Source organism: Thunnus thynnus, chromosome 14 (assembly GCF_963924715.1).
Source record: "Thunnus thynnus chromosome 14, fThuThy2.1, whole genome shotgun sequence".
NCBI lineage: Eukaryota > Metazoa > Chordata > Actinopteri > Scombriformes > Scombridae > Thunnus > Thunnus thynnus.
The window spans coordinates 23318362-23346198 of NC_089530.1; the positions used below are offsets into that span (position 1 = coordinate 23318362).

Genomic DNA, 27837 nt, shown 5'->3' on the forward strand with positions numbered 1-27837 from the left:
CAGCTTTGCGTGAGACTGCTGTCAGTTTGTCTGTTTCAGTCTTTATAAGGTGGACTGTATGTAACTGGAGCAGGTGTGAGAAGCTTCCCTTCCTTCAGGCAGGAAGCCTTAAACATGGCGAGCGCCTGACAGAGGAGGGAAACGAGCAGAGCAGACGGAAAATGAAGCACTTTGCAAGAGAGCGTTTTTGCTCATCTAGAAGGAGCTTTAGGTTGAAGCCTTTAAAACACGGCAACAATTATGTAGTCTAATTCAGGGGAGAGAAAGAGGTGGACCGAATGCGTAAGAGCGAGAAAATGAAAGCTTTCGCTTCCCTCAGAGGTAATTATGCTGCAGAAAAAAAAAACTCTGAAGAGGTTAATGGTAACAAGTGCATTAGGAGCAAATGGAGGAGCAGTAAACAGCTCAGTGTCCAAGAAAAGGAGTGGAAAACAGGCTACTTTATGTTGAGCTAAATCACAGAAAACACACGTTTAAACTGATTTAATTGTTTGCAGTTGATTTGAATAAGTTGAGCTTGTAAAAATAAGTCACAGAAAACGAAGGTATGAATGGTTCGGACAACTGGTTCAACTTCGACCGAACATACTTGTTGTTTTATATGTAATGAAGAGTGATAGCCGATATATCAGACATGCTTACTTGCAGTTTCACCTCCAGTAAAGTGGCTTTTGACTGTCTAGCTAAGCTTTTATTTATAAGCTGTCTGATCATCCGACGGCTTTTATTCATGCGTTCGTTCACTCATACATCCTCGTCCGAGAGAACGGTTCATTTGATCTCGTTCAGTGAGTAGCTGCCAGGCTGTCTCGACTCGAGTCACTCGCTGATGATCTCATTCGAGACAATGATTCCCGCTCATTCATGTTTTGAGTGACTGCACCACCGTAGCAGGCAGTGTGAGCAGTACCCTATGATAACAGTGAGTGGGTGTGGGTGGTATGAGTGGGAAAAGTCCGGGATTCATGAGCACTCGGTATGTTCGACAGGCTGACCCGGTACAAACCGGACACTAAAACGTTTTGTTCGTTCATTTTTGCCCATCAATATTTCACGTTTTTTAAGAGGGATTTTTGGTTCTTTCTTTGGAGCTGATTCCCATTCACACACTCACTCTAATATATGAGTAAAACCAAAATAGAGGCAGAAAGTTGTTAGAATTAAATACAAAAACAAGTATAAAGTGCCTCAACTCTGTGACAAGGATTACAGCTGTACAGGCCTAAAACAGAGATCCTAATCTCACCCATATCTGCATCTTTGAGACCTGGCTCCACCCTACTGGTACTGCCAAACTTTAGATTTAAATATATTTGCGTTAATTTGTACATTACTGATCATTAGCTCACCAGGCTAATGTAGCTCGTCGCTACACTCTCTTTCCCTCTTCACACTCAACATCGTTTATCTACTTGCAGCTCATGACACACATGAATGCAGATGATCAAAGAAAGAAAGAAATTCTATTTGAAAATTACCCAAGCAGACCTAGAACCTGATACTTTGTTAGTGACCATCAGATTCAGGTTGGGAAGCAGAACTCCATCAAGTATTTCACTCTTTACACCATAATATGACGTAATACTCAGCACCTGAGTTTTTTCCTTTGGCCATTTTTAGATGACAAAACTGACCATCAAACCAGTTAAAGGACTTGTAAATGTCTTAAGGGGCATATCGTACATTTCCAGATCTATGTCTATATTCTGGAGCTCTACTGGAATATCTTTGCATGATTTACAGTTCAAAAAAACATTTTAAATATCTTAAACTGGCCCTTTATGCAGCATAAACTCAAACAGGCCTTTTTAGCTCCTGTCTCTTTAAGGTCCCCCTCCTGATGAGCTCTCTCTGTTCTGATTGGCCAGTTTCAGGACGACGGTTCTGGAGGCAGACGTAAACAAACAGTAGAAGGATTTAACTCCTTTTTCTGGTTCTTTACTCAAAATGTAACCTTCTCAAATATATTCATACATGAATGAGCCTGAATCTGATCCGAAATATGTGAGTGAACAACCTGAGTAACAAAGACCACAGAACAGATGGTTGTTTGTGGGCATGTGCAAACAATCTGATGTCATCACGGGGAGAAAACAGAGATAACTTTGCAAACAAAGCATCAGAGCAGGCTGAAGCCCTGGATTTTGACATGTTTAACACAAACATCCAAGATTATAACAGTTTAAAAATAACACATAAAAGCTTGATGTGTCCCCTTTAATGAAAGAGCTCATGTATCAGAGTGATAGTGCTGCTGTTTCACTGGCAGTTTCTCTGTTTACCACCTTCCACTACCTGATGTTTGTACATTAGCTCAGCACTGCAGCAGCAGACTCATTTTCAGGAAATTAGGGCCAACGAGAAGCTCGTCACTTCTCGTCAGGCAACTCTCTGGGGGGTTTCCAAGCTTCTGTTGTTTTTCCTCATCAAATCAATGCAATAGCTGTCGTTGTTACCAGTGTTTGAAGCCTGAAGTCGATGGTTGTCTGGATGTTCATCTTTGATTGCGCTTGTATGTGCAATTACCGTGCCGCTCTGATCGCTACACATGCACACACACACAAACATGTAAACACCAAAGAGCACATAAAAAGAAATCGCCCACCCATCATCCGTCCCCCGGTCTCTCGCTCCTTTCCTCCCTCCACCCTCCCGCTCCCCAGAGAGACTCTCGGCAGAGGGTCAGACAGCAGTTCTCTATTGATGTTGAGCATGTATGAACGTGAAGTCACTGCGGGCTAGCTCCGCCCACCCTCGACGGGAGACACTTCAAGAGGAATCGTCGATGAGCGAGCCTATTTTAGCTCACCTCCCCTCGTCTTCTTTTTTTTTCTGCTCTTTGTTTTCTTCTCGTCCTCCTTTGCTCTGCTCCCCTGAGGTGTTACCATTAACTGACCCTTTACATGTAAGACAGAGAAAAAGAGAGAAAACCACCCATGTTGGTTTCAGAAGCACACAAGTCTTACAATTTACAGTCTCTCAGCTGCCAATTTCTCAACCCATAATCCTCTTTCTTCTTCTCTCTTTGTCTCTTCTGGTGCTGTTTCTAGGTTTCAGACCAACAATGTGTCATTCTGTGATTAAAACATGCGCTTGTTCCTTCATAGCAGCGATGCTTAGTTCAACTCTTGGTGCCACAACCTCCCAACAGGAAACTATTTCAGTATTTGTTATCAGTTATATCTCTGTGGAGTTTCTCAGAACTTGAAGATATAGTATATTATCGTTAAGAAGACTAAAGGATGAAACATAGCGACGGCATTTGATGTGTTGCAGGGTTTCAGCAGGTCTTGTAAAGCCTTAAAAAGCACTGAATTCAGTTTCCTAAAAAAAAATTAAATATAATATTGTCTTAAACTTGATTAACAAAAGTCTTATATATTTTTCTCTTTAGTTGTAAAAAGTTTTTGTAGCTGATTGCAGGCTGTCAGGAGATGTTAGCTACTGTAGCTAGGAAGTGTAGCTGGGAAGCTAATCCACTCGGGATGGGTTAGCGTCGATTTTTAGCATTTTATGACACTTATTCAGGTTGCATAATTTAATTCATTATATCATTAGGAATTTTTGTTACATACAGCTGGGAACCAATGAAAACAATCTGATATAAATGTCATTAAATTCAGGTACTTAATAAATAAACACAGACAAAGGTATTAAATTGCATTCTATATGGTATTAAAAGGGCTTTTAAACTTAATTTAGTGAACGCTGCAGAAACCAAAACATGAGCCTTTTGTTTTTTTGTTTTTTCTGTGTACGCTAATATGTTGGTGGCGGCTTTAAGATGTGTGTCACCGTGGATGGACGTGCAGCGTTGTGTCATAGAGGAAGTCACTGCCTTATTTCTCAGCGTCGACACTCCAGAGAAGTAGTGATTTATACATATTCACTCCCTCCATTGAAACATTTATCATACCTCTGAAACTATCTACAGCACATGTGACACAGCTGGTGAGTTTTGACATTTGTTGTAAACATTTTAAGACGTTCTGCCATCCCTCATCATCACCATCATCACTTCTGCTGTCTGGTGGGGAGTTTGAAGGACTTCAAAAATGCTTGTTTGGGTTTGCATCCCTCTTGAAAAGTGAAGTTTAGACGGAGTGCCAGATCGACAGACAGATTGGTGAAGCGTCAGCGGTAATACGGGGGGTTGTGCCAGACCTAAAGAATCAGATTGTGGATGCAAGTGGCTGAAAGGACTTTTAAGGGTGTCTGGCTCACCCTTAGAGTCAGATATCAGGAAGGAGCTCGGAGTGGAAGCGCTGCTCCTTCACGTTGAAAGGAGCCAATTGAATGTCTGAATGCACCCCTTAAGAGGTTTTCCAGGCATGTTCAGCTGGGAGTTGATCCCAGGGCAGAACCAGAGCGTGCTGGAAGGATTCCAGCTCCTATTTTGCCTGGTAAACATTTGAGATTGCCCAGAAGGAGCAGAGGAGGACGGGGCTGGGGGGATGTGGGGTCTGGGTTACCTCGCTTGACCTGCTGCTATTGTGACCCGGACCAAGGGCCAGATGCATAAACAATGTGTGCACACAGAAACCATGCAGACGTCATTTCCAGTGCATAAACTGGTATTTACTGGTGGAGAATGTGCACACCTCAAGTATTCTTTAGATTAGGTGTACACATTTTTCTAAAACCATCTGAGGGTGAGGTGATGAGGTGGAGATGAAATATGAGGACTCTTTTAGTAAAACATTGTTTGTTTGGGTTGATAAACAGCTACACTGATTGTTTGATTTTTGCATTGACACAGAGAGAAGGCGCATTTATTAATGTAACATTGATTAATTACTTTTGTGTGATTTATTTGATCATTCTTTTAATTTACATAGGAGTCAACTTTTTATTTTATCCTTAGTTGTGACACTTTGTAAAGTTAGTTTAGATATGAGCGCCGCAAACCAATCATTGATTACATTTCTGAGATAATGACATGGTTGGTATTAAGAGCGGCACAGTCGGTGATACGGCGCTTTTTATTTCCAGGTGTACAGACTGGTGGAGCAGGTGGCGACTTGATATAAAAACGGCTGGTTCAGGGCGCGTCTTCATCAATTTATGGCTAATTATGGGAGTGGAAACGAGGCTCCTCAATGACTGAAATTTATAAAACAGAACCGTGTGTATGAATCTGACAAAAAGAACGTGTATGCATATTTCTGTCTTTGTGCGTACACACAGTTTAAGTCTTTATACATTTGGCCCCAGGATGTGGAAAGAGGCTGATGATATCAAACATGAAGCCTCTTAGTTGAGAAGAGAAACACAGTTAAGAAGTGTGTCACTGAACATGGATACCAGTGATCTCAGCATGTTCTCTTCACTTGCACTTTGTTTTAGACGTTCAGATATTCAACTTTACACATGACAGGACAGCCTGAAGATTACAGAGCCGTTCTGCCCCTTGTACTCTGCCTCAACCTTGATGCATCTATAACAACACTGATGATTAAAAGCCACAGGGTACTTTTACTCGTATATATGGACACGTATGTTGCACAGACACTTTTGGAGCCATGAAGGGGAGCACTTTTTTTTTTTTACCATTTTGTATTAGCTAAGCTCTGAGTCTCAAACTCAGCTTTTCCTCTCTCTGTCTCTCTCCACAGGCTGGTCTTTGTGATGAGATTACAAGCTGCAGAAGTAGAGGAGGTCTCTAAGCCGGTGTATGGCTTTTGCTTCACTCTGATCTGAGACAGAAACACACGCACATAAAAAAAAAACGTTCACAAGAGCACACGGGGGCCACTTCGTTTAAAAGCAAATCAAATTACTACTTTTTTTTTGCACGATTCTTAGCCCCGACGATTCAACCAGGAACACTGAAAAACGACGATGTATGCGGCCGACTTTACTGCTGTGAGACCGGCTGACAGCTGTCATCGCCCGAATTGCGGTTCGACAACTCGCACACACGAGCAGGAGGAGCATCTCGACCCACTGAGTGACTGTTTGACTGATTCAAAGTCACAGTGGCCTGACATGATGGACAGAACAGGAGAAAAAAAGACTGATAGACAGGACAGGTGACAGAGAGGGAGGAATGATTGGGGGAAAAAAAGGGGACAGAGATCTTATTTTTGGCTCCAGTCACCACTTTTCCATCTCTACAACCCCCGTCTCAACGACGTCTTTCTCCCTTGTCAGTATTACCTCTTTATGCTCTGTCTCCCGCTGATCCAGTTGTTTCATTTTTTATTGTTTCATATAAAAATGAGACTCAATCAGCGGTATTAATGGATTTACCAGACTGCACATATTCTCAAGTTTGGTGCAGCAGTGTGTCGTTGAGGAGAAAGAGAGAGAGGGAGACTGTGGGCTACGTTTCTCTCTCTGTCTCTCTCTCTCGAGCTTAGATAGTGGGTCAATAGAGATTGAGGCGCAGCGGTATTCACAGCCGCCTTTTCCTGCGCTAATCTGCCTATTCAGCACCAGAGATAGACCCCAGAATATGAGAGAGAGAGAGAGAGAGAAAAAGAGAGAGAGAAGGGGGGAAAATAGAGAAAAAAAAATACAGGTACAGTAAGATGTTGAAAGTCTTTGTGAGTAAAAATAGAAAGAGCAGCGTGAGAGAGAAAAGGAGGTATTAAAAAGCTGAGAAGTTGGAAAAAAAAAGAGAGAGACAGGCCTTAAAAAAAGGGATAGAGAGGTAGAAGGTAGAAAGGTGGACATGCATCAGGAGATTCAGAGAGAGAAAAGACGGAACAAAAGATAAGTGATTGAGGAAGTTATTAAATGAGAGCGGTTGGTGGTAAGAGTCCACGGCGACGCCCCCCCTTCACCCACAAAACCAGATTTGCATATCGCAGCGGCGAAGCAGAAACGATAAGTCTTTGTGGTTACGCTTTGATAAATCCACTCCTGGTTTGATATAAACCAGCTGAGGAGAAGTGGAAAGAAAACATAATCCTCCCCTCCTCATCTCTCCCTTTCCTTTGCTTCCTTCCTACATCTCTCTATTTTATCATTTTATTATATTTCTATTCTCAAGTCTTCGGCCTCTTCTTCCTCTTTTTTCTCTCTTGTTTCCTTTAAAATGTTCCTTCAATTAAAACGTGTATCACGGCGACATGTTTCTAGTTTCTCCTTCACCTGCTCTAGTCTTCTTCTAGTCTTCTTTTTTTCTCTGTTGTCTTCTTATTCTCTCGACACCCTCCTTCCTTCCTTCCCCTCTCTCTCTCTCTCTCAGTCCTGACAAAGCATCTTGAGCCTTTCTGCTGTATCATTCTCACGTTGGCCCTCTTCCTAAAGGAGGAGGGAAAAAAAAAATCACTTTTAATATTGCCTGAAAGGAAATTGATTTTTTGGTAATTTGCATTAAAAACATAAAGGCTGTCATTGTGACACAGCGATATGACACAACACTAAAAAATAATATACACTAATTAACTAATCAATCTAACGTCTGTCAGTCGCCCGGTTGAAAAGGGGGAGTAGATTGTCCACAAACTAGAAAGGTAGTTTGCTAATTTGATTGCAGTTATGTTTGTGTGCAGTTGTGCAATTTTTTGCTCGATCAACCCTGATAAGTCTTCTTGTTGTCCTGCAGTTTGAATCCTATTTGAGACATTTTTAGGTTCAATATTTGAGTCAAATGATGAATCACTTTGCAAGACTGATAAGATAAACCAACCCCAGAATATTTACACAAATTTTTCACTTGTTTTCAGTCTCACTGATGTCAAGTGAAGAGATTTATCAATGTTAATGCTTTGTCAGTATAGTAATACATCCAAAAAAACACACACACAACACCATATGAGACCACTATGCAGTTGTTTTATTCTTCTAGTTTTCACAAAGGCTAAGCTAGGCTAGCAGTTTCCCCCCTGCTCCCCTGGTTTGTGCTAAGCTAGGCTAAACACTGGACACAGTGACTGCACGTACAAATCAAAAACACACACAACACCATATGAGACCACTTTGCAGTTGTTGAAAATCATATTCTTCTAGTTTTCACAAAGGCTAAGCTAGGCTAGCAGTCTCCCCCTGCCTCCAGTGTTTGCGCTAAGCTAGGCTAAACATGTCCTCGACAATCGAATTATTCGAAACACGAGAGACTGACACAAATCTTTTTAATGGCATAGATTCATAAAACATTCTCCTTTCCTCTCACTCAGACCAGACAGACTGTGGCCACTGGCCTTGTAAGCACTGCTGTCGTACTGTTTTTTACTCTCTCTCTCTGTCGACCTCCTTCCATCCTCCTCCTCCTCTTCCTCTGTCCCACTGTCTCCCTCCGGGTGTCCGACTGGATAGCTGCTTGACAGGAATCGGAGGGCAGAGCTCGGAAACTGGGCTTCATTGACCCGGAATGGATCCCCGATACTTTGATCCTCTCTGTCTTTGAAACTGTCCACCACATCGGGACGGACACTCATGTCACCCTCACTCCTTCATCTGTCCGCTTGTTGACTTTAGTGGTATTTACAGTCAGGCAACTCATGTATAGATATGAACAAACCCTCATGATTGATCATATCTAATCACTGTTCTTACCTTACTTATTATTTTGTCATTATTTGCTGCTAGCCTTTGCTTGCACAGTAAAAAAAAAGTGAAGCTATTAAAATGATTGACAGAACAATTAAACATGTATAAGGATTAATTAAGACTCAAGGTCTTATTGACTTTGCAAATTGGATCAGATACATAAAAAAGAGAAGTCAAGGCGAGGTCAAAGACCCTGATGTACTGTAGATACACAACTGTCTTCTTTATTTTAAATGATTTAGCCTCATAAATCAAGACTTTTTAAACCTTTTTTAAAACTCATATCTTGGGATCACCGTCCTCTTTGCTCAGATATGTTTTAGAGACATTTAAATATGAATTTCAGGTAATTGCAGTCTTCGAACGAGCGGAGCGAAAGGCTCTACCAACCACTGCCATGTACTATTAATGAAAAGCATCCTAGTTAGTCAGGATCAAAACCTGAATCTTACATCCGTACATCAAAGCACTCGTGGTTGTGTGTCATGTTTGCTGGTCTTTCAAAACCTGAAATCAGTGCCTCACAGATGTATAAATATTTGAATGTCGATGTGTTAATATTTGACTGACTTTGATTCCCCCTGCCGTGCTCTTTTTTTTTTTTGTTTACTATTATACTGGATCCTGAGCAGGCTACCATCCACCGGTGCCTTCATCGACGAGGGTGAGCGCTCACTCAGAAACCTGGCTTTGATGTTTAGGCAGAGAGGAGGGCCCGGCTGTGGAGTCTGTCACCGGGTTAGCGAGCGGGCTCCTCCTGCACAGATGTTTTCCAGCTACAGTCCCGGTTTTTCCACGTCAGACCTGTGCCGATATGCGTTCCTGGGGAATTTTGTCTCTTGCTAATGAAACCATTAGTCTGTCGGGGGGGGGGAATCGGAGTGTGAGGAAGGGGGGTTAATGATGCATCAACTCACCTGACAAAACAATCACATTAACGCGCCCAGTCACCACAGCAGCAAATGAGCACTCGCACTCACCTGCAGCATAATTTGATTACTTTTGACCAATTTAATTTTGCAAATGGAGACGTGTGTGTTCACCCGGAAAAATCAACACAATTATGATGGCAATTTGTCAAAGGTGAAAGCTATTTTGATGGAAGAATATTCAGATGTCACACTGGAAATTAATGAGGATATTTCTTTACTTTTCCCTCAGTCTCTGTGTTTTGTCTTTTCATCAGATGTTGCTTGTGGCGTGGGGATTCGGTGTTTGACATCTTGCACACAGGTGTGTCTGTATGTAAATCGTTACGGCTGTGAAACGGGTTCAGACAGATGGATTATTAGTTTGTAGAGGCAATGTGACATTCCTGCTGCCTTCGTCTTGGCCTCCAGTCCTTCATAATCAGGTTCCAGGCAGCTGTCTGTCAGATCAGAGCAGATTAAATTACGTAATGTCCGAAATGTCTTTTCCGTCCCTGATCTGTTCCTTGTCCTTTTTATTTTATTTTCCTTTGTCATCTGTCAATCATTTCCTGAACTGTATCCACTTTTGTTTTTTTCTCATCGAGGGAGGCTTAGAAACAGTTTAAGTTTCCCCTAAAGTTTGATGATATATAGAAGTCAGGATGCTGGAAGCTTTAATCACACACTGACAACTAAAACTTTATCATAAGACATCGTTTCCCTGTTTAAACCATATATACAAAACATACAAGGAAGACAGATTTATGAACATACATGAGGGCTTTGTTTTACTAACTGGGCTTTTTTATTTAGCTGGTAGTCAGGATTTTAGAAATATTGAGCTCATGAGTCTAAGTCCTCCTTGAAGATTTTGACCAGACAAAAAAAACTAAAAGTTTGTAAGCTGTTTTAGTTATTTAAAATATTTTATATTCTATTTGTTTAGTGAAGTCTCAACTTATATTGTAAGTTATATTGTAGTTATAAGACTTTCCTTCACCTCTTTCATTGCTAGGAGACAGATTCTGGTGGTAATGCTGAATTCCTGCAGTAGTAGGCCTATCTATGAAAGTGCTTTAGTCCACTAAAGCTCTTAAACGTATTCAAAGACACATGGATATGTAGCCATCAAAGGCAGAGACAATGAAAACTGCTAGATAGTAAGCATATCTTTAAACAATGTAGGAGCTAAAACAGTCAAAAGTCAAAAAAGCCTCCAAACTCTGAAAGACGTCTCAGAAATCTTCTCTTTTTATATTACACTGAAGAAGGAGTCTATGCTGAAACATCTGTCTTTGTGTTCAGCCATGTGATTTAATAAAAAGAGAGATTTCTGAGACATCTTGTGTGGAACATTTTCTGACTTTTGATTGTTTCCTTTGCACCTGGAGTGCAGTTGTTTTGAAAATTAGTAGGAGTTAAAACATTAAAATAATTGACTTTGCAAAGGTTTTGAGGAAGAACGTTCATTACACCTTAATGATACATGTTGCGTTTTGGTAAGAAAGACTGAATATAAACATAATTCTTTGTTCGTAAGACAGATTTAAATGTAGATTGGTAACTGTCCAGGTTTCTGAATACCAAACAATCTCAGAGAAAAAATACTAAGCTCATGACCTTATTGTCCTCAATGGCACTGCAACTAACACATATTCTCATTATTGATTGATTGATTTGATGATTATTTTCTTGTGTAGTCAATTTATTCTTTTGCCTGTAAAATGTCAGAATAGAGAAAATGCGTGTTAATAGAACTGAAGGTGACATCTTCAAATGTCATCGTTTGTTTGATCAACAGTCCAAAATCCAAAGATATTCAGTTTATTATCATGACACAAAAAGAAGCTGCAACCAGCTAATTTTTGGCATTTTCCCTTAAAAATATGAGATTAATCACAAGATAGTTGCAGATTAATTTTCTGCCAGACTAATTGATTAATCGACTTAACATTGCAGCTCTAGCGTAGAAGCGTAGACGTGGCAACTGCAAACTATGGAGGTGTGTTTACTCCTGAAATATACAGAGGACCTGCAAACAAGCATACCGACATTTGGACTGAAGCACCAATTACTATAATGAGCAACATAAAGCCAAATCTGGGGGTTTGTTTGTGGTGGCCAAAGTAAACACACCTATAAAACGCTGCCAAAGTGAAAGAAACAGACACAATGAACCATATTCCAACAGACCAGGTGCTGCTAACCAATCACCTTCCCTTCTGTATCTCCATCTTTTTCCATTAAGACAGCAAATAACTGCCGGCTGCCATATTTGTCTGTGTGGTTTGCTGTGTCTGAACTTTACACAACATGTATGTGTACAGGTGCATCAACACAGTTATTTACACACATACCCCCGCGGAGTCACGTACACACACACACTGGCACACACTGAGCGACTGTGTAATCAGCTTTCCTCTCTCCACCCACAAAAAAAAATCCCAAGAATCACTTGAGTGTGAAATGCTGAAAACACCCTGCATCCAAATCATATCAAGAGCACAGCAGATTCCCTCCACTGTTTGCCTGTTTTGTTTATTTGGCTCCTGCATACTGGCAGATTGAGCTCTAGTCGTAATGACCATGCATTGTCAGGCCGGCGGTTGTCGGGAGGGAAAGGCAGGACGAACCACACTCGCAAAAAGCTGCCATGACTCTAAATCCACATTAACAACAGCAACGACTGCCAAGGTAACACAACGCTGTGAGGCATCTGATGCCTTGGTGCATCCGGCCTGCTCTCTGTAAGCCCCGCTGTGGAGGGCGAGTCGCACATCAGATACAGAGGTTGTTTTAGAGAGAGAGGTATGACATCCTGCTGGACGGTGAGCAGTGAGAAAGGGAAGAAAGAGACAGGATAGTGGGGAGATACGCTTCAGTGACCTCAGCTTTAGCCCCCTTGTCTCCCCGCTGAAGCCAGACAAGCTGGCCAGGGAGACGTTGATAAAATGTTGTCTGGATGTTGTGATGAGGTATCTGCCAGTGGAACAATGCGTCTCCTCCTGTCACACATCGGCTGAGGCTTTTCACTTTGATGGCTTTTCACACGATTTCCACTTGCTTTCACTTACTCGACATTCTCATTTCATCCTCTTTGCTCTATTCTGGTCGCTCATTTTCTGAGGCCCTAAATAGCAAAATAATGTATTTATGTAGCACTTTTCAAAACAAGGCCCACAAAGGAATAAATGAGAATTCAGAAATACATAAAATGTAATTTTGTTGAGTAGTATGTAGAATGTAGTTTTGTTTGTTAGTCGCATTTCAAACTTACAACTATAAACAATTTCTTTATATCAGACTATGATGAGGAGAAACTAATTTTATTCACAGAGGTCAGCAGATACAGACAATTTGGCCATCAGCAATAAAATAAAATGAGACATGACAACAGATAATGTTGCTAATGTTGATTAAAATTAAAACGGAAGGGGACCCAAAATAGAACCTTGAGGAACTCCGCATTGTAAATAATGACAATTGTTAAGTTTTACAAATGCATTTTACACACCTAAATATTTGATTTTTTTTACAGTAAGTTTAGCCTTTAGTTTAGCTTTAGTATGCTTTAATTTATAAAACAATCAAATATAATATTTTATGCATGTCATAGCAGGTTTGGTGATGTTTAACCTTTCCCCATTACCAATTGTGTTGATCTTTCTCACTGTCGTTAAAAATATTAATATTTTTTCTTTTTTTTTTTTGGCAAGCTGCACATACACAATAGAGGTGTGTCTTGCCAAAACAGAGCATGTAAATAGAAAACAAAAGAGGGCCCACAATAGTACCTTGTGGAACTCCTATAATTTAGGAAAATTATGAAAATGACAGAAAATTAATATTAAGATTATATTTGAGATTGACCTCCATGAGTCATCTAAATTTTACAGTCAGTAGGTGGTCATTGGTTAGCCTTAATAAAGCCATGTCAGCTCAATGAGTTGCCATGACGTAATTTAAACAAACCACCTGTAATATGATAATCACATTCTGCAAAGCTTTAAATATAAATACACCCAGAACAGCATTTCCTATATGTCTCTTTTAACTGTCTTTTCTCTATGCACTTCTAGGTATCGCTATAGCCAGTGCTCTGGTGGACACATCACAACAGCGAGTGATGGACTTCAAAGAAAGAGGCCTGGGTCTGAAGCACCGCAAACACACCGTGCACCACCAAGGGACCTGTGTATGAACTGGACGCCCTCAACGAGGTGACAACACATCCATCGATTGCACTGGAGATATATCAAAAGGCAAAAACCTGCAAAAATTGAGTTTGGATGATGATTGATCTTCAAGTGGCATGGATGGGACTGGGGATGTAACTAATGCCTCATCAACAGTCACCCAAACTGGGGAAAAACAGAAATTGTGATCCCTTTCCCTCCCTGGATCAGATGGAAAACTTCTCCGTCAACATGCTCTTTGTGTTCCTTGTGTGTATGTGTTGGTCCTGATGAGCCAGGAAAATAAAAATTGGAATCCTTACTGCAGATTGTGCACGAAAATGTCTGTGTTTTACTACGAGAGCTGACAGACTTTTCCACTTCCACGCCATGTGGCTCCGCGTCTCCAGGGCTCTACTTGTCTGTCATGCGGCCTGCCATATTGACAAAGACGAGCACTTGTTTTACACCACTAAACCAAACTAAATAGCTTTGAGCTCCAGTGAAAGATATTGAGCTCAAATTATCTGAGCTGAAATGAAGTCCTGACTTACAAACTCACTCAGATGCAATGCTGGAAAGAACAACATGGACCTAACTAGATCAATGCACTGCAGAGGACGGAGTTCTGTGGAGGAGGATTTGCTCGAGGATAAAAAAAAAAAAATCTCCACCTGGAATTTTAAAGACTACTATTGTTGCAACGTTGAAGAAAACGCATCTTGGTATGAAGATCATCGGTTACTGTTGAAACGTGTCATTTATGAAATACATGTTTGTTGTTTTTTTTCCCTTCACCAACATTTTGAAGTTCAACATTTTGATACCTGCTCAGGTCCTCTAATGGAGAATTCCATTATCTGTAGCTGTGGGCCTTATACACATCTGTATATGCACTATAAGTGAAACGCTTTACCAGTACATTAGGACCCTCTGTGGGATAATATTATGCAACTGATCATCCTGATGTTATGTTTATTCTGGGCTGTGATGTCACCTCAAGGTCGGTATCATCAAATACATACTGTACTACTGATGGTATTCATATGCCTATCAATTCATTCCTTACTGTGAAGCTACAGTATACATCTTTCCTCATTTGTGAAACGTTTTATGTAACATCTCCTTACATAATATATATTTATTAATTACGCAAATTACAGTCACATACAATAATTTCTAAGTTTAACAAATGCACTAAGGTTTTTTTTTTTTTTTTATTGAAACAGAAAAACTTCATTTTAAACAGCAGATCTGTGCAGTATTCCCTCAGTGTCTTTTCATTTCCAAACTTTAAATGATTTATTTACATATCAAATATATTTTATGCATACCATAGTAAATTTGTGTGATATTTTTTCCCCCTTTATCTATTGTGTTGATACTTCATTTAATATTGTAAAGTCACTTTTTATCAGCTGCACATACACAGAGTTATGTCTTCATGCATATGTATTGTCGATATATATTCAGCCTGATTGTTTTCATTCGGGTGTTTTGTTTCCATGTAATTTTGCACCAGTTTGTTGTTGAGACTTCTATTAACAAAGGGCAGCTCACCGCACTGTATTTGTCCATAAGAGCATAAAATCTGTACATTATGATTAAAACATTTTGATGCCTCTTCGTATGGTAATTGGATCTGATGTACTGTGTGGATTCTTACCTCTGGGACTGTATTGATTGGTGTTCTCAGGATGTCAATAAGGTCAGATGACAAGCTCAGCAAACACTCCTGATAGAGATACAGACTGGCTCAGCCGCCTGAATAGACAAACAGAATGAGAAAAAGTTGAGCACAACGTGTGTTGATGTTAATAATTCTTACTTTATGCTTTACATGATATATAGCACAACATCTCTTTTGTTGCCAGTCGGTCTTGTTGGACCTAAAACTACCAGGATTTATTACATTACATTTTTTTTAGTTAACTCCTAATCGGGTAGGAGTTCAATATTGTTTTACCCAAACTGAATCCATTATCAAATCTGAATCCTTTTGAATCCCTTCTCTAATCGAATAAGGTTTAGCTTTAAACATTTTCAAGTAACTAAAGTCATAAATAGCTAATAGCTGTCATCTTTTTTGGATGAGAGGGCAGAAACAGTTCAGTTTTGAGTGGCAGCCAAATTAATATTTTCAAACTGAAATTATATAAACAGCAGGGGATATGAAATGTTGATTAATTGTATTGGACATGTTGAAATACTTACTTGTACTCTTATTTTTCAAACACTACTTACATCCAAATATTGAAAATCCAAATACTGAACTATTAGAGGTTTGAATGTTTAACTTGGGAGATTCTCCTGGAATTGATTAAACATAATCAGCTAGATAATTCCTCTATGGAGTCAGAGGGGAAAAAAAGCATCATTTTATAGAACAAACTACTAATCATTTAAACGAGAGAATAACTGACAGATTATCAATAATGAAGATAATGATTATTTGCAGCATTTTAAAACAGCAACAGTGACAATCAGCACTGAATAAGATAAGAATGTTTTCTGCTATTTGCTCCTTAAAAAGAATGAGAAGAGACAAAAAGGCTCGATGAGATTTGTTAGCATTGGAACTCTGTGAATGTGCTGATTGTGAGGAGTTTAGCAACCTGGAACCAGCTCAGACCTCTGACCTGTCCAACACAACCATCAACCCAAAACACTTCCTTCAACAAGAGTTTGGTCTGTGACAAAAAAGTTTTTTACTGCAGGACACCAACTAACGCCTGGATTTCAATGACATTTGCTGTGGATATCCTCAGTCCCCAGAGGATGAACCCAACGCTACATTAGCTTACTCTAGCATCACCCTCAGGCCAAAATGTCAACTGCATGCACAAACAACATCTCATGTCATAATCCAACAGGAAGATTGCAATGAAATGCAATAAACTGAGAATATTCATACTCATCAGGGGATTCATCTTTTGATGAGCTAACAGTAAGGAAATTGTCAGTATTTTGGTCAATCTTTTAGACATTTCTTACAGCGGAACATTTCTCCTGTCAAACAGATGCAATTAATAATGTTATTAATGACTACATTGCATCCAGGTGTGCCTCCTGAGGCCCTGCTGTTTTAACTTTTATGTGTACCGAGCATCAGAGCAGGGCTTTGTTTCTGTTTGTGTATGCGGCTGCATATACAGATGCAGTTAACAGATATATAAAATAAATCCACTCTTTTTATGGCTGTATTGCTGCAGTGACTAATAGCTGCCGTGTGCTTGAAAATGGACCATTGATTATGTCCTTAGTCGTGAAGCAGAGGAGGCTGGACCGCTGAGGTGATCTCAGCATCTTCAGACACTTTTATGCAAATATGTGACTATAACCAGGAAACAAAAAAACCCCAAAAAGCACCAACATACATTCTTCCAGGGAACAGCAGCGGAGAATCTAGCGGCTGCATCGCTCTACTGTCTGGCTGCATTTCAAAATCCTTCACAGTCAGTGATGTAGTGGTAAATAAAAAGCTGGGTAAACAATGCTTTCAAGTCTGTAATCATTTGCATATGTCTTCTTCTACTTTAAAATACCTTGTCGTTCTGTAACCTACTGCTCACTAAGAGGGGAATTCGTCATTTCAGCATGGAAATGATCAAAATGACATTTCATTGAGGAAGGTTTACCATCTGATATGTCCAAGATTAACCTTAATTTTTGACAACTGTATCAAAAAAGGCTGTAAATCTTTATCAATGAAAGGTTGTTTTTTTGTTGTTTTTTTTACACCCTTTTGCTTTTGACCCCTTTCTTTGAAAAGGCCTGTGAACATTTCATGAGGTCAATGCTGCTGCTGCTGCTGCCACCATTAGTGACTAGGAACAGATAAGTGCTCCTTTTTACGCTCTCAGCTCACTATATTTTTCCTCAAGATAAAAGACTGCAGTATTTAGCATTAAGTGGGCTGCTGGCATCTCCGCTCTGCTCAATACCTGCACATCACAGGCAGCAGGAAGTGGTGCACTTTCCCTTTTATCCTGATCTATGGTGTTTTTAAACTAGTTCTGAGGATCAAATGAGGTCTGTGTTTTTAGAGTAAAGTCAATGTAAGAAGCTGAAAACCTGAACACAGAGCTATTGCAAAGAGTGGAAGAAGAAGAAAACTCGCCTCGATAAATTGACATTCTGCCACTGTTGGGCTGAAGTTGCATGGGAATGTCGTTATAAACCCTTAACATCTGTTTTAGCGTCATTAATCTCTGGTAGAAAATAGAGACAAAGAGCCTGACACACTGCTGACGTGGGTCCCACATGTTCACATATGTGCAAACACTCCAACTCCATCTCCAGTGAGTTGTGTTCATATGCAAATTCAATGAGTTATGTTCAGCGGAGAGTTCGGTGCAGATGCAATAAGTATGTGATGCTCATATAGTATTTAATCAACAGAAAATTATTCAGCAATTAGTTTGATACTTGATTTAGTCATTTTTCAAGGAAAATAGATAAACGTTTGCTGGTTGCAGCTCCTCACATGTTAAGATTTGAAGCTTTTGGAGTTCAGACTGTTGATCTAATCAAACAAGACATCTGATGATGCCAGTTTTGGCTCTAAGAAGTTATAACTTTTTCATTTTTTTATGTCATTTTACATACAAAATGATTAATTGAGAAAATAGTGATAGCGAAAGTTGTTGCAGTTGCAGTCCTACCGGCTTCCCAGAAGCACTGAGATTCTTTTTTTTTTTATTTTAACCTTGGACACAATCTTTAACGAAGCCACTAAAAGCTCATCACTAGCCAACATGGTCACCATGATGAACTCTAGTCAAGTCAAGTCCATTTTTATTTAAGATATAACCCAATATCACACATTTCCCTCACTGGGCTTTACAATCATCAAGTTCACATCCTCTCTGTCATTTGGATTTTTTTCACAGAGATTCAGTTGAAAATTTTTTGGCAAGTTCAAGGCTTAAATTTGAGATGTAAGTACAATATTGAGCTTGGAATGAATCTTTAATTAAATCAGTAAACCAATTCCACATCATCTCTGCCAAGTCTGAGTTTTGGTGTCGCGGTGACGTCCCCGCAGACACACAGATGTCTCGTATTAGAGCGCACACTCTTCCTGAAAGCATGTTGTTAAGGTCAGTCTACTCATCCTCCTCCTCCTCTCTCTCAGCCTTCAGTTAACTCACTGTCACTCTGCCCAAACACTTTCTCTCTCTTCATCCCGAGAAGCTTTGTTTCTCTTTTGTCTGCTTACAGTTTCCTTTAGAGCTGTGACAGTTAGTCGACTAATCGTCATTTTTAAAGCAAAAATGTCAAACATTCCCCAGTCCCAGCTTGTCATCTGTTAGGATTTGATGAGTTTACCAGTGATAGTAAACTGAATTAGAGCTGCAACAATTAGTCATTTAACTGATTAGTTGCCAACTATTGAATTAATCTGTGGACCTTAACCTGTATAAAATGAATTCTCTGATTCCAGCCTCTAAAATGTCAATATTTTCTAGTTTATTTTAGTCTTCTACACAGTAAAAAGATAACTTTGGGTTGTGGACTGTTGGTCAGGAGAAAAGAAGAGATTTTTCAACATTTTATAGACCGAACAAACATTGGATTAATCGATAATGAAAAAAATCGTTAGCTGCAGCCATGAACTGCATATCTTTGTCGGTAAAAAAGAACAAAACAAAACAAAACAACAAAAAAAGGCAATTTGAAGAGGTCACCTTGGACTTTAGGAAACTATGACGGACATTTCTCTCTGTTTTTAGATGCTTTATAGTCTAAACAATTAGTCAATTAATCAAGAAAACAATCAGCAGATTAATGATAATGAAAATGACCATTATTGTAGCTCTGGTATCTTTCCGTCCCCTGCTCTCATCCTCTTCGTCTCCCTCCTTCCCTCACCTCCCTCTTGTTGAGGACTGAGGGTCCTTGTGATTGATGCCCCATCCAGACCTCAATCTTTATGCCATTACGGGCCAATTGCGGCGGGTAATTTGGGCCGCAGTCTGAGGACGAATGACCGAGTCAGCTGGGGGTGGGTGGGGTGGGGGGGGGTTCATCACCAGATTACAAAGCACACCACTGTCCTCCACCTTCCTACACAAACACACACACACATGAACCACTGACCAGTCAGCCAGCTTCAGTGACGCTTTGAAGAATGTCGCCCCTGTCAGCGCCGTCCTCTACTCACTCCCAGCATGCACTGCTCTATCATAAGTGGCCTTCTGCGCTAACAAAGAAGGCTCTTTTTGTCCCCCTCTCGGCACACAAAGTGCAAAGACATGAGGGGTGAAAGGGAAGGAGTGAAGCTATTGACGCACTACATCAGCTTCCTTATGTGAGCAGTAACCACAGAGGCACGGGGGACGTCTGCAGGAGGGTCAGCTGACAGGTCGAGGTGACCAGCTTCCTGCTTTGTCACACAGAAATGTTTCTATTCAGGAGGAAACGTTTTGTATCTGAAATGTGTTTTCCTTTCTGCTCTGTTCAGAAATACAGAAAGAACTTGCAGCTTTTTTTTTTTTCAATTTTACTTTTTTGACAAAATTCTATTTTGCAGTTTTTATTATGACAGACAAATGAAAAATGAGTATCCTCTTTTAAATCACTTTAAAACTTTATTGGATATTTATTATTATATTATGTTGTAAAGCACTTTGTAATTCCTGGTTCTGATAAGTGCTATATAAATAAAAATTATTATTATTATTATTATTATCATCATCATCATCCAGCATCGAGTAGTCTTTATTTTCATCTTAATCTGCGTCATTAAATCAGTCTATTTTTTTTTAAGATCACACAACATTCCCTTTATGTGAAAGCTCTTTATGGGAATTCTACTTTATTTCGATAAATTGAAGAACAACATATTTTTAATCCCCAATTTCACATGAAGGCAATCTGTACGACACCAAGTTCACATCCTCTCTGTAAACGTTGTCATTTGGATTTTTGGCAATTTCAAAGCTTAAATATGAGATGTAAGTACAACATCGAGCTTGGAATGAGGGGTACTGTGAGTGTGTAGACTGTGTGTTTCATCATGAGTTGGGTTGCAGGTTTTACATTAAGAAGCCCAGGATTGTTTGAGCTACAGTGACGGTAAGAGTTTTGAAGCTCTATGATGGATAAATGCACTTTTGTCTCCTGATCAAAATAAATAAAACCTCCTAAAAACTTTGAGTTGTCGCTTAACTTTACTTTTGGAAAAAAAAAACAACTTAAAATACTATATACTTACTAAATATACTTACACCTTGTTTCAACATTTCATTGACATCTCTAATGATTAAAAGTAAGCAGTAAAATATTCAAATCTAAGGAAGTCCAGGGCCATTTTGGTTGTTTGCAGAGGTAAAGTAACAAATAAATCACTTAAACTGCGTGAGTGAGAACATCACTACTGTCTGTATTTCATTATGGGTCAGTACGGGCTCATGTCAGAGTTTTGCAGGTATGAGATGGATACAAAACATCACACACATTTAAATGTAATCTAGTCTGATATTTTTTGATTATATTGGGAAACTCTGGGATATCCTAAGGTTTAAAACAATGCACTGCTGTTTATGCAATAACAATAAATAATAGATTTTAAAAAGCCAAGTTTTAAGATAATAAACAGATACTTATTTCAGTGGATACTGATTTATTTGAATATATATTTCATTGCCTTTCATGCCGAGAGATATTTTTATTTTTCATTTATTTATTTAATTTTTTATCAACATATGTCATCACTTATTTATTTCACTGTGAATTAAGTAATTTATTTATTCAACTGTCTGTTCTATTGATATAATTATGGCCCATCTAGTCTTCAGTAGCTCCTTCACATACTGTATATAACCTGTAATAAGCATTTATTTTGTAGCGAGAGCTTGTAATTAATGGAATCAATGGAACTACAATGGAAGTAACTGAAGAATGAATCAAAAGTAAAATGTAATGAGCTAAAAGTGAAAGTAAAGAAATTAATATTTTATGACAAAAAATTCCTGGAAAAATAAATACACTGAGTGTTTCTACTCTGCTAATTTACTCTCAGTATTTTAATTATGAAACCTTCTTTTCACAAACAATACATATGCTTCCATTTTGCTGCTGACATTTCCTTATTGACCCCATTATTGTTTTATAACACCATAGTTGAAGAAAAACAAGTTCAGTCATTACATTTGTGAACTTCCTGCCTAATTAAACTATGATTGTAAAGAACCAAAGATGATCAGGATAAAAACATCTATTAGTATTCATAACCTATTTCTCATAGTGACATGAATTGGCCATGCAGGGCTTCACTGTGTTACACAGAGGTTCCCTCGTGACACGTTAATAGATGTTAATTCATGCTGGTGTCAGGAGACCCACCGTGTTAATGTGAAGTTTTATGACCTCCTCTTATAAACTGTTCATTAATGAATAAAGGTTTGGTATTGATAAACTATAAAAATATGTAATATCAGGGGGCTTGTTATGGGTGTGAGGCTGAGGGTCAATTCTAATTATTTTTTAATTTTATTATTAAACCTTTATTTAACCAGGTGAATCCCGTTGAGATTGAGATTACAAGATCTCTTTTTAGAGGGAGCCGTGGCCAAGATAGCAGCTATACAGTGTTTCAAACAACATACTATTAAAAACACATAAAACGAACACACAGTGGCAACTCACAGAATCATATGCCTAAAAAGACCAACAGGAGGAAATGTATCTAGCCAAATTACAAATTCCAGTTGAATTTGCCTCTAAAAGCTTCAATACATTTTTAAATGCCCTAATCAGGATCCGCTCATCTAGACGCAAATCTGTCTGCAAGTGGTTCCAGGCTGCAGAAAACATAAGGGCCTGTTTGCCAAATTCATTGCAAACCTTAAGGACGGACAGTAAGAGGGTGTCATTTGAGTGCAGACTATAATTACTAGTTTTGAGTTAGATTTACTCACAAAAAGGTAAGAAGGTAGCAGACCAAGGATGGACTTATAAATATGTACCAGTGAAAGTCTGTGTAAGGCCAGCAAAGGCCACTGAACTCTGGCATAGAGAGTGCAATGGTGAGTGAGAGCGCTGTGGTACACAGTATCCAGCCAATATAAGCATCGGGCAGGGGTCTGCATGTACAGCAGATCATCATATTCAAGCAGGAGAAGGAACGTAGCCTCAACTAATTTTCTCCTGGCAACATAAGAGAAGCAGGATTTGTTTCTAAAGTAAAGTAAAGCTTCAGTTTCTTTACTAAGTTTTCAATGTGAAATTTAAAGTTTAAACGATCATCAATTAAAACACCTAGATACTTGTAATGTGACACTAATTCAATCTGACTGCCCTGCAAGGTTACAATGTTAGGAAGAGAAGCTCAAGTCTTCCTGGCATTAGAAAACAACATCAATTTGGTTTTTCTAGCATTTAAGACAAGTTTCAGATCAAACAACCGTGACTCTACAATACCAAAGACAGATTGCAATGATGGCACCACAGCAGTAGATGACAGTATCGTCAGCATAAAAATGATCCACTCGGTTGGCTACATAAATTCAAAATTCTCAAATTTCGGAATTGCTGCTTTTCTTGGTCGTACGTGTAGTAGATTCAATATGTTTGTGTTTTGGATTGTTTATTGGACAAAACATTGGACTCTGGGAAAACTGTGATGGACATTTTCAGGTTTTAATGTTTTACAGACCAAACAACTGATCAAATATTTGACTAATTGAACCAAGTTCTGCTAAAGGAAATTCAAGCTCTTCAATGTCTTCAACTGAGTTCTAAAAACCTTATTTTGTTAAAATAACATGAAAAAAAAATATCTGCCAGCATCTTGTTACCAACATAAGTCATGTTTTAAATAAGTGTCTGCATCTTTAAATAAATAATCAAGAAATAAAAAAAACTTGCTTTTAAAAAACACTTTGTAGCATAAGCTTATTTGCACTGGAAAAAGATGAACTTTTCAAACAAAATAAGACCTTGAGGAGTCGATAAAGACCAAAATGAATTGCTATGAATTGAGATTTCAGGAGTGTAAAGAAGCAGAGATGAAGCTCGTTCTGGTCAATATCAAATACGATATAATTTGCACGTACAGCCATTCCTTCTCCTTCTAGAGTCATTATTGCAACACAATAGCCAGGTAATACCTATACTCCATAGCTTTCATCACAGCTCACAGTGCTCATATCCACTGATGCCATTCCACAGTAAGAAAATAAGACTTTAATGACTCTTAATAAGCTCAGTCTCTGCATGTGAAATGCTGCCTGCTATCAAAAATCCAATTCCCCACATTCACCGGAAGTTATATTTGATAGCTGTTTTTATAGTTCTGTTTTTGAGCCGCGGTAGGGGGGTGGAGGGTGATTTCAGGGTTTTGTAATGTATTTTTTGAGCATGTGCTGTTTGAATCAGTTTCTGCTCCTGCATGCTTGGCAAAAAAAAAGTGAAAAACACTTCATCACATTTTATCTGGACAAAGAAAACATGTATGGTTATTGAATTTTAATTGAAGTTCTTTAATCAGATGTTGAGTCACAGTGCTTTGATGTTTCCATTAACATTTCATTTCATTCCAGGCCCATCTCACACCTCATCTATAAATGCAGTGCTCTCTGTAATGATGTGTCCACACCTCTGCACAGAGGTAGAGACGTATAAAAGAAAAAGTGTCAACTGCTTCCCTGTATGCATGTTGGGGGTCGTAGACTGAAGAGGATTGCAAACTGGACTGAAAGGTAAAGCCTGTTAATGCAACACATTAATTCCTTCCATTAACAGATTAGTATTATAAAGAATGATATTAAAGGGGACATATCATGCTTTTTGTGATTTTCTGTTATTTTTATACGGTTATGACGTTGTATGTCTATATTTAATATGGTCTAATTTCTAAAACTTAAGGTAAAAGTATGTAAAAATTCTCCCTGCAGATCAAAAGCAAGGGCTTCAACCTATTCTGAACGCTTCATTTGCAGTTAGTTGGTTACTTCTACTTCACCATCGAACCAACATCAGATTAGGGCTGGGTGACAGAGACAAAATCAAATGTCACGATTTTGAAAAAATATCGAATTGCGATTATTTTGACTGATTGACTGTAACTGTGATATGATTTGTGACATTAAGGGGAATGATCATTTGTTCATCATTATTCTCATTTTCATTGAAAGAATATTTTAGAGTGTGATGTGTAGGCCGGGACATCTCTGTAGCACGACAATATTTGATTTAAAATGGTATTTTGACACACATTTCGCCTTTAACAAATATTGCACCTTCTGAAAATTGCAGTAGGCTAGCCTACATCAGATTTGTACATGCCCACAAGCAGCCGTCCGTTCCGTAGCCCATGTTGCTAAGGTTGTTCCATGGGTTGTTCATATCGTCCACTTGCATATATCGGATCTTATTCGGGCTCGAACATGTATGGATGTATTTAAAAAGTTGACATTTTGAATAAAGAGCGAGAAAAAGAAGTGAAATCCAGCTACTACTGTTTGTTTCGGTAGCCTCCAGAACCACAAGCCAATAATATTTAAACCTCACCACTAAACAGAAAACAGCCCTCAAAAATGGAAAATTGAAAATGGAAAATGACTGAGAATCTAGAAGCGTTACATTTATTCAACACCTGTTTGCATGATAGATACAGTTACTATACTGTACGGCACTCCACAGGGATCGATCCTGGATCCTCTTTTATTTAACTTCTGTACACTTTCACCTCAGACACATCATACAGAAACAACATTTATATCCACGATTATACCTATGATCCATAATTATATACATTTCTATCCTTGGATGGTCTCAGTTTCAAACACTGACAAACCATTTTTTCATTTGAATCGAGACAAAACTGAAGCAATATTCTGTGCCAAAGCAAAGACAAAAGATCAGATAATGCATATCTTGATTCCTTCTTTTGAATCTTTGTAACACACCAACATAATTTTCACAATCAGACATGAGCTGAAACAGCCAGTCTACTAATCAATTCATTTTTTCACAGAAAAGTAATTGATAAGTATTTGTTATCACTGATTAATCATTTCAGTCATTTTTCAAGCAAACAAGCCTCACATCTCCAGTATCAGCTTCTCAAATGTGAAGATATTCTGCTTTTACTTGACATACGACTATAAATTGAATATCTTTCGACTGCTGCTCCATCAAATCAAGCAATTTAAAGACCTCACCTGGGGTTCAGAGAAAATGTGACGGGGCTTTTTTTCCACTATTTTTTGATATTTTATAGATTAAATGATTAATTGAGATTGGTACGAACTTTGTCACTTAAATGCAAAGGGAAGTAGGTTTGAACCAAAACCATGTGGAGAGATAAAGAAGATTTGAGAGATAAAGAAAAGAACATTACACGTAACCTCATTGTTTGGACCTAAAGGTTCCTTTTTCTTCACACGGGACTGTGTGAACACTTCTTAATGAGTCTTCTTGACTTCTATACACCCTTGCTTATGAAAAATGTGATCAAAATAAAGTTAGTCTTGCATTAACTCCAAAATGTTTGAGGTCTGATTTTATATAACGTGGACTAGATTAAGGTGGTGGAAAAAGTAGGCCTATTCAAATCTTTTTCTTTAATAAAAGTAGAAATGCCACAGTGGAAATATACTCCATTACTTTTACATTAAGTAAAAGACCTGAATTTAAAATTGCACTTATGCTACCATAAACAATTACTCACCTACTCAAGGCTTAAAAAGTAAAAAGGTACTTATTATGAACAATGACTCAGATCTTTCTGCAGAGCAGCCTCTTGCAACATGTGATGCAGCTTTTACAGCCACGTCTGGAACCAACTCAGATCTTGGGAAATGTAGTTATACTGCGATAACTGCTATTATGGTGCACTACCATATATTAGAGCTTGAGGACGTGCAGTTTGTTCAATGGCCATGTTGGAAGATAAATGCAGAATTATGACTAGAAAGTATATCCAAATGTCAGACTCATTTTCTAGCATTTGAAGATGATGATGATGTGAACACGTCAGACCTTTTTCCCACCATCACCTTTTTCTGTTTTACATTTAATGCTTTACTCATAATGTAAAAAATACATAAGTAGGCATCCTGAAAATAGTTTCCCAAAGCTTAAGATGCAACCTAAAATGCTTTGTTCTGTCCCAACCAATGGTCCATTATCCAGGGATATTCAGTTTTCATAGAGGACGATATACACCAGAAAATGACTCAGAGCCATTAATCAGTTATCAAAATATTTGTCAATTAATTATCTGTCTATTGACTAAATGATGCAGCTCTAGATCAGGTAACTAGAGATGCACCAATCTGACTTTTTCAGTCCCGATACTGATACCGATACCTGGGCTTTGGGTATCGGCCGATACCGAGTACCAATCTGATACCAGTGTTTAATTAATAAGCTGTCTGCCTCACTGTGTGGAAGAGACTGGGATCATTCTTTTATTTGTAAGGCAACATTAAGCTTGACACCGCTTTCCTAACTTTGTAAAACAAAATGTAACAAATAAATACATAGATTTATACATAAAATACATTGTCAGCTATTTGAGTCAGTATCGGACCGGATATCCGATATCAAAAGCGATATTAATGCATCTCTCCAAGTAACATCACCTGGCTGCACCATCAGGCTCTTATGTTCAAGCCAAATATTCATTCCCTATAGATGAGCACCTTTGAGCCAATACAATATACAACAGAGTAACACTTTTAAATATATAACCTGCACCTTCCTCATTATAGCCTTAGAGGAATTAACTAGAAAAGAGGCCAAAACTCAAAAATGACCAACAATAAATTTGAATAAAAGCGCCAGAAGGAGCAATAAAAAGGAACATATTTCTTATTCAATCAAGAGCAGAGGACAACACCTGTCACCATACAACCAAAACACCACAACACTATGTCACACAAAGTCTGCGCAGTTTTTGCAGACTTGTGTAGTGAGTCTCTTCTCTACAGCAAGCTCCACCAAACTCAATGATTTTGTTGTTGTACTCACCAATCTGAATGAGCTTCCGCGAGCTTTGCGTATTAAGTCCACCACAGTCTGCGTTAAATCCAACTTTACTCGTTAATTCGCAGTGCATCATATCAAATCTACAAATCTAAACCCACTGAACTGAGCTGAACTGTCGCAACAGGGAGTTAGAAACAGCAAAAAAGGTTGAAGACTGAAGAGAAATCTCCACCCTGAGTATTTTAGCTAAACAGCACGCACCTGTTGAAAGTGTGTGTTTGGTTTGTGTCACTTACTGTGCCCGCCGGGTG

At 38.7% G+C, this 27837-nt stretch overlaps 1 protein-coding gene and 1 long non-coding RNA gene across 4 annotated transcripts in view; one reads left to right on the forward strand and one right to left on the reverse strand.

The window, feature by feature from the left end:
• The window catches only part of atrnl1a (attractin-like 1a), a 319852-nt gene extending 304626 nt beyond the window's left edge, over positions 1-15226 (forward strand). For all 3 annotated transcript variants that reach the window (XM_067610631.1, XM_067610633.1, XM_067610634.1), the window contains one exon: positions 13490-15226. In XM_067610631.1, the coding sequence (XP_067466732.1) occupies positions 13490-13611 (122 nt within the window). In that variant the 3' untranslated portion in view covers positions 13612-15226. The remainder of the gene's footprint in view (positions 1-13489) is intronic.
• LOC137197306 (uncharacterized) lies at positions 1926-27790 on the reverse strand. The gene is made up of 3 exons (XR_010931393.1): positions 27569-27790; positions 15252-15349; positions 1926-2897 (listed from the first exon to the last, which is right to left on the reverse strand). It is a non-coding gene; the product is annotated as an uncharacterized lncRNA (long non-coding RNA).
• Positions 27791-27837: the final 47 nt, after the last annotated feature.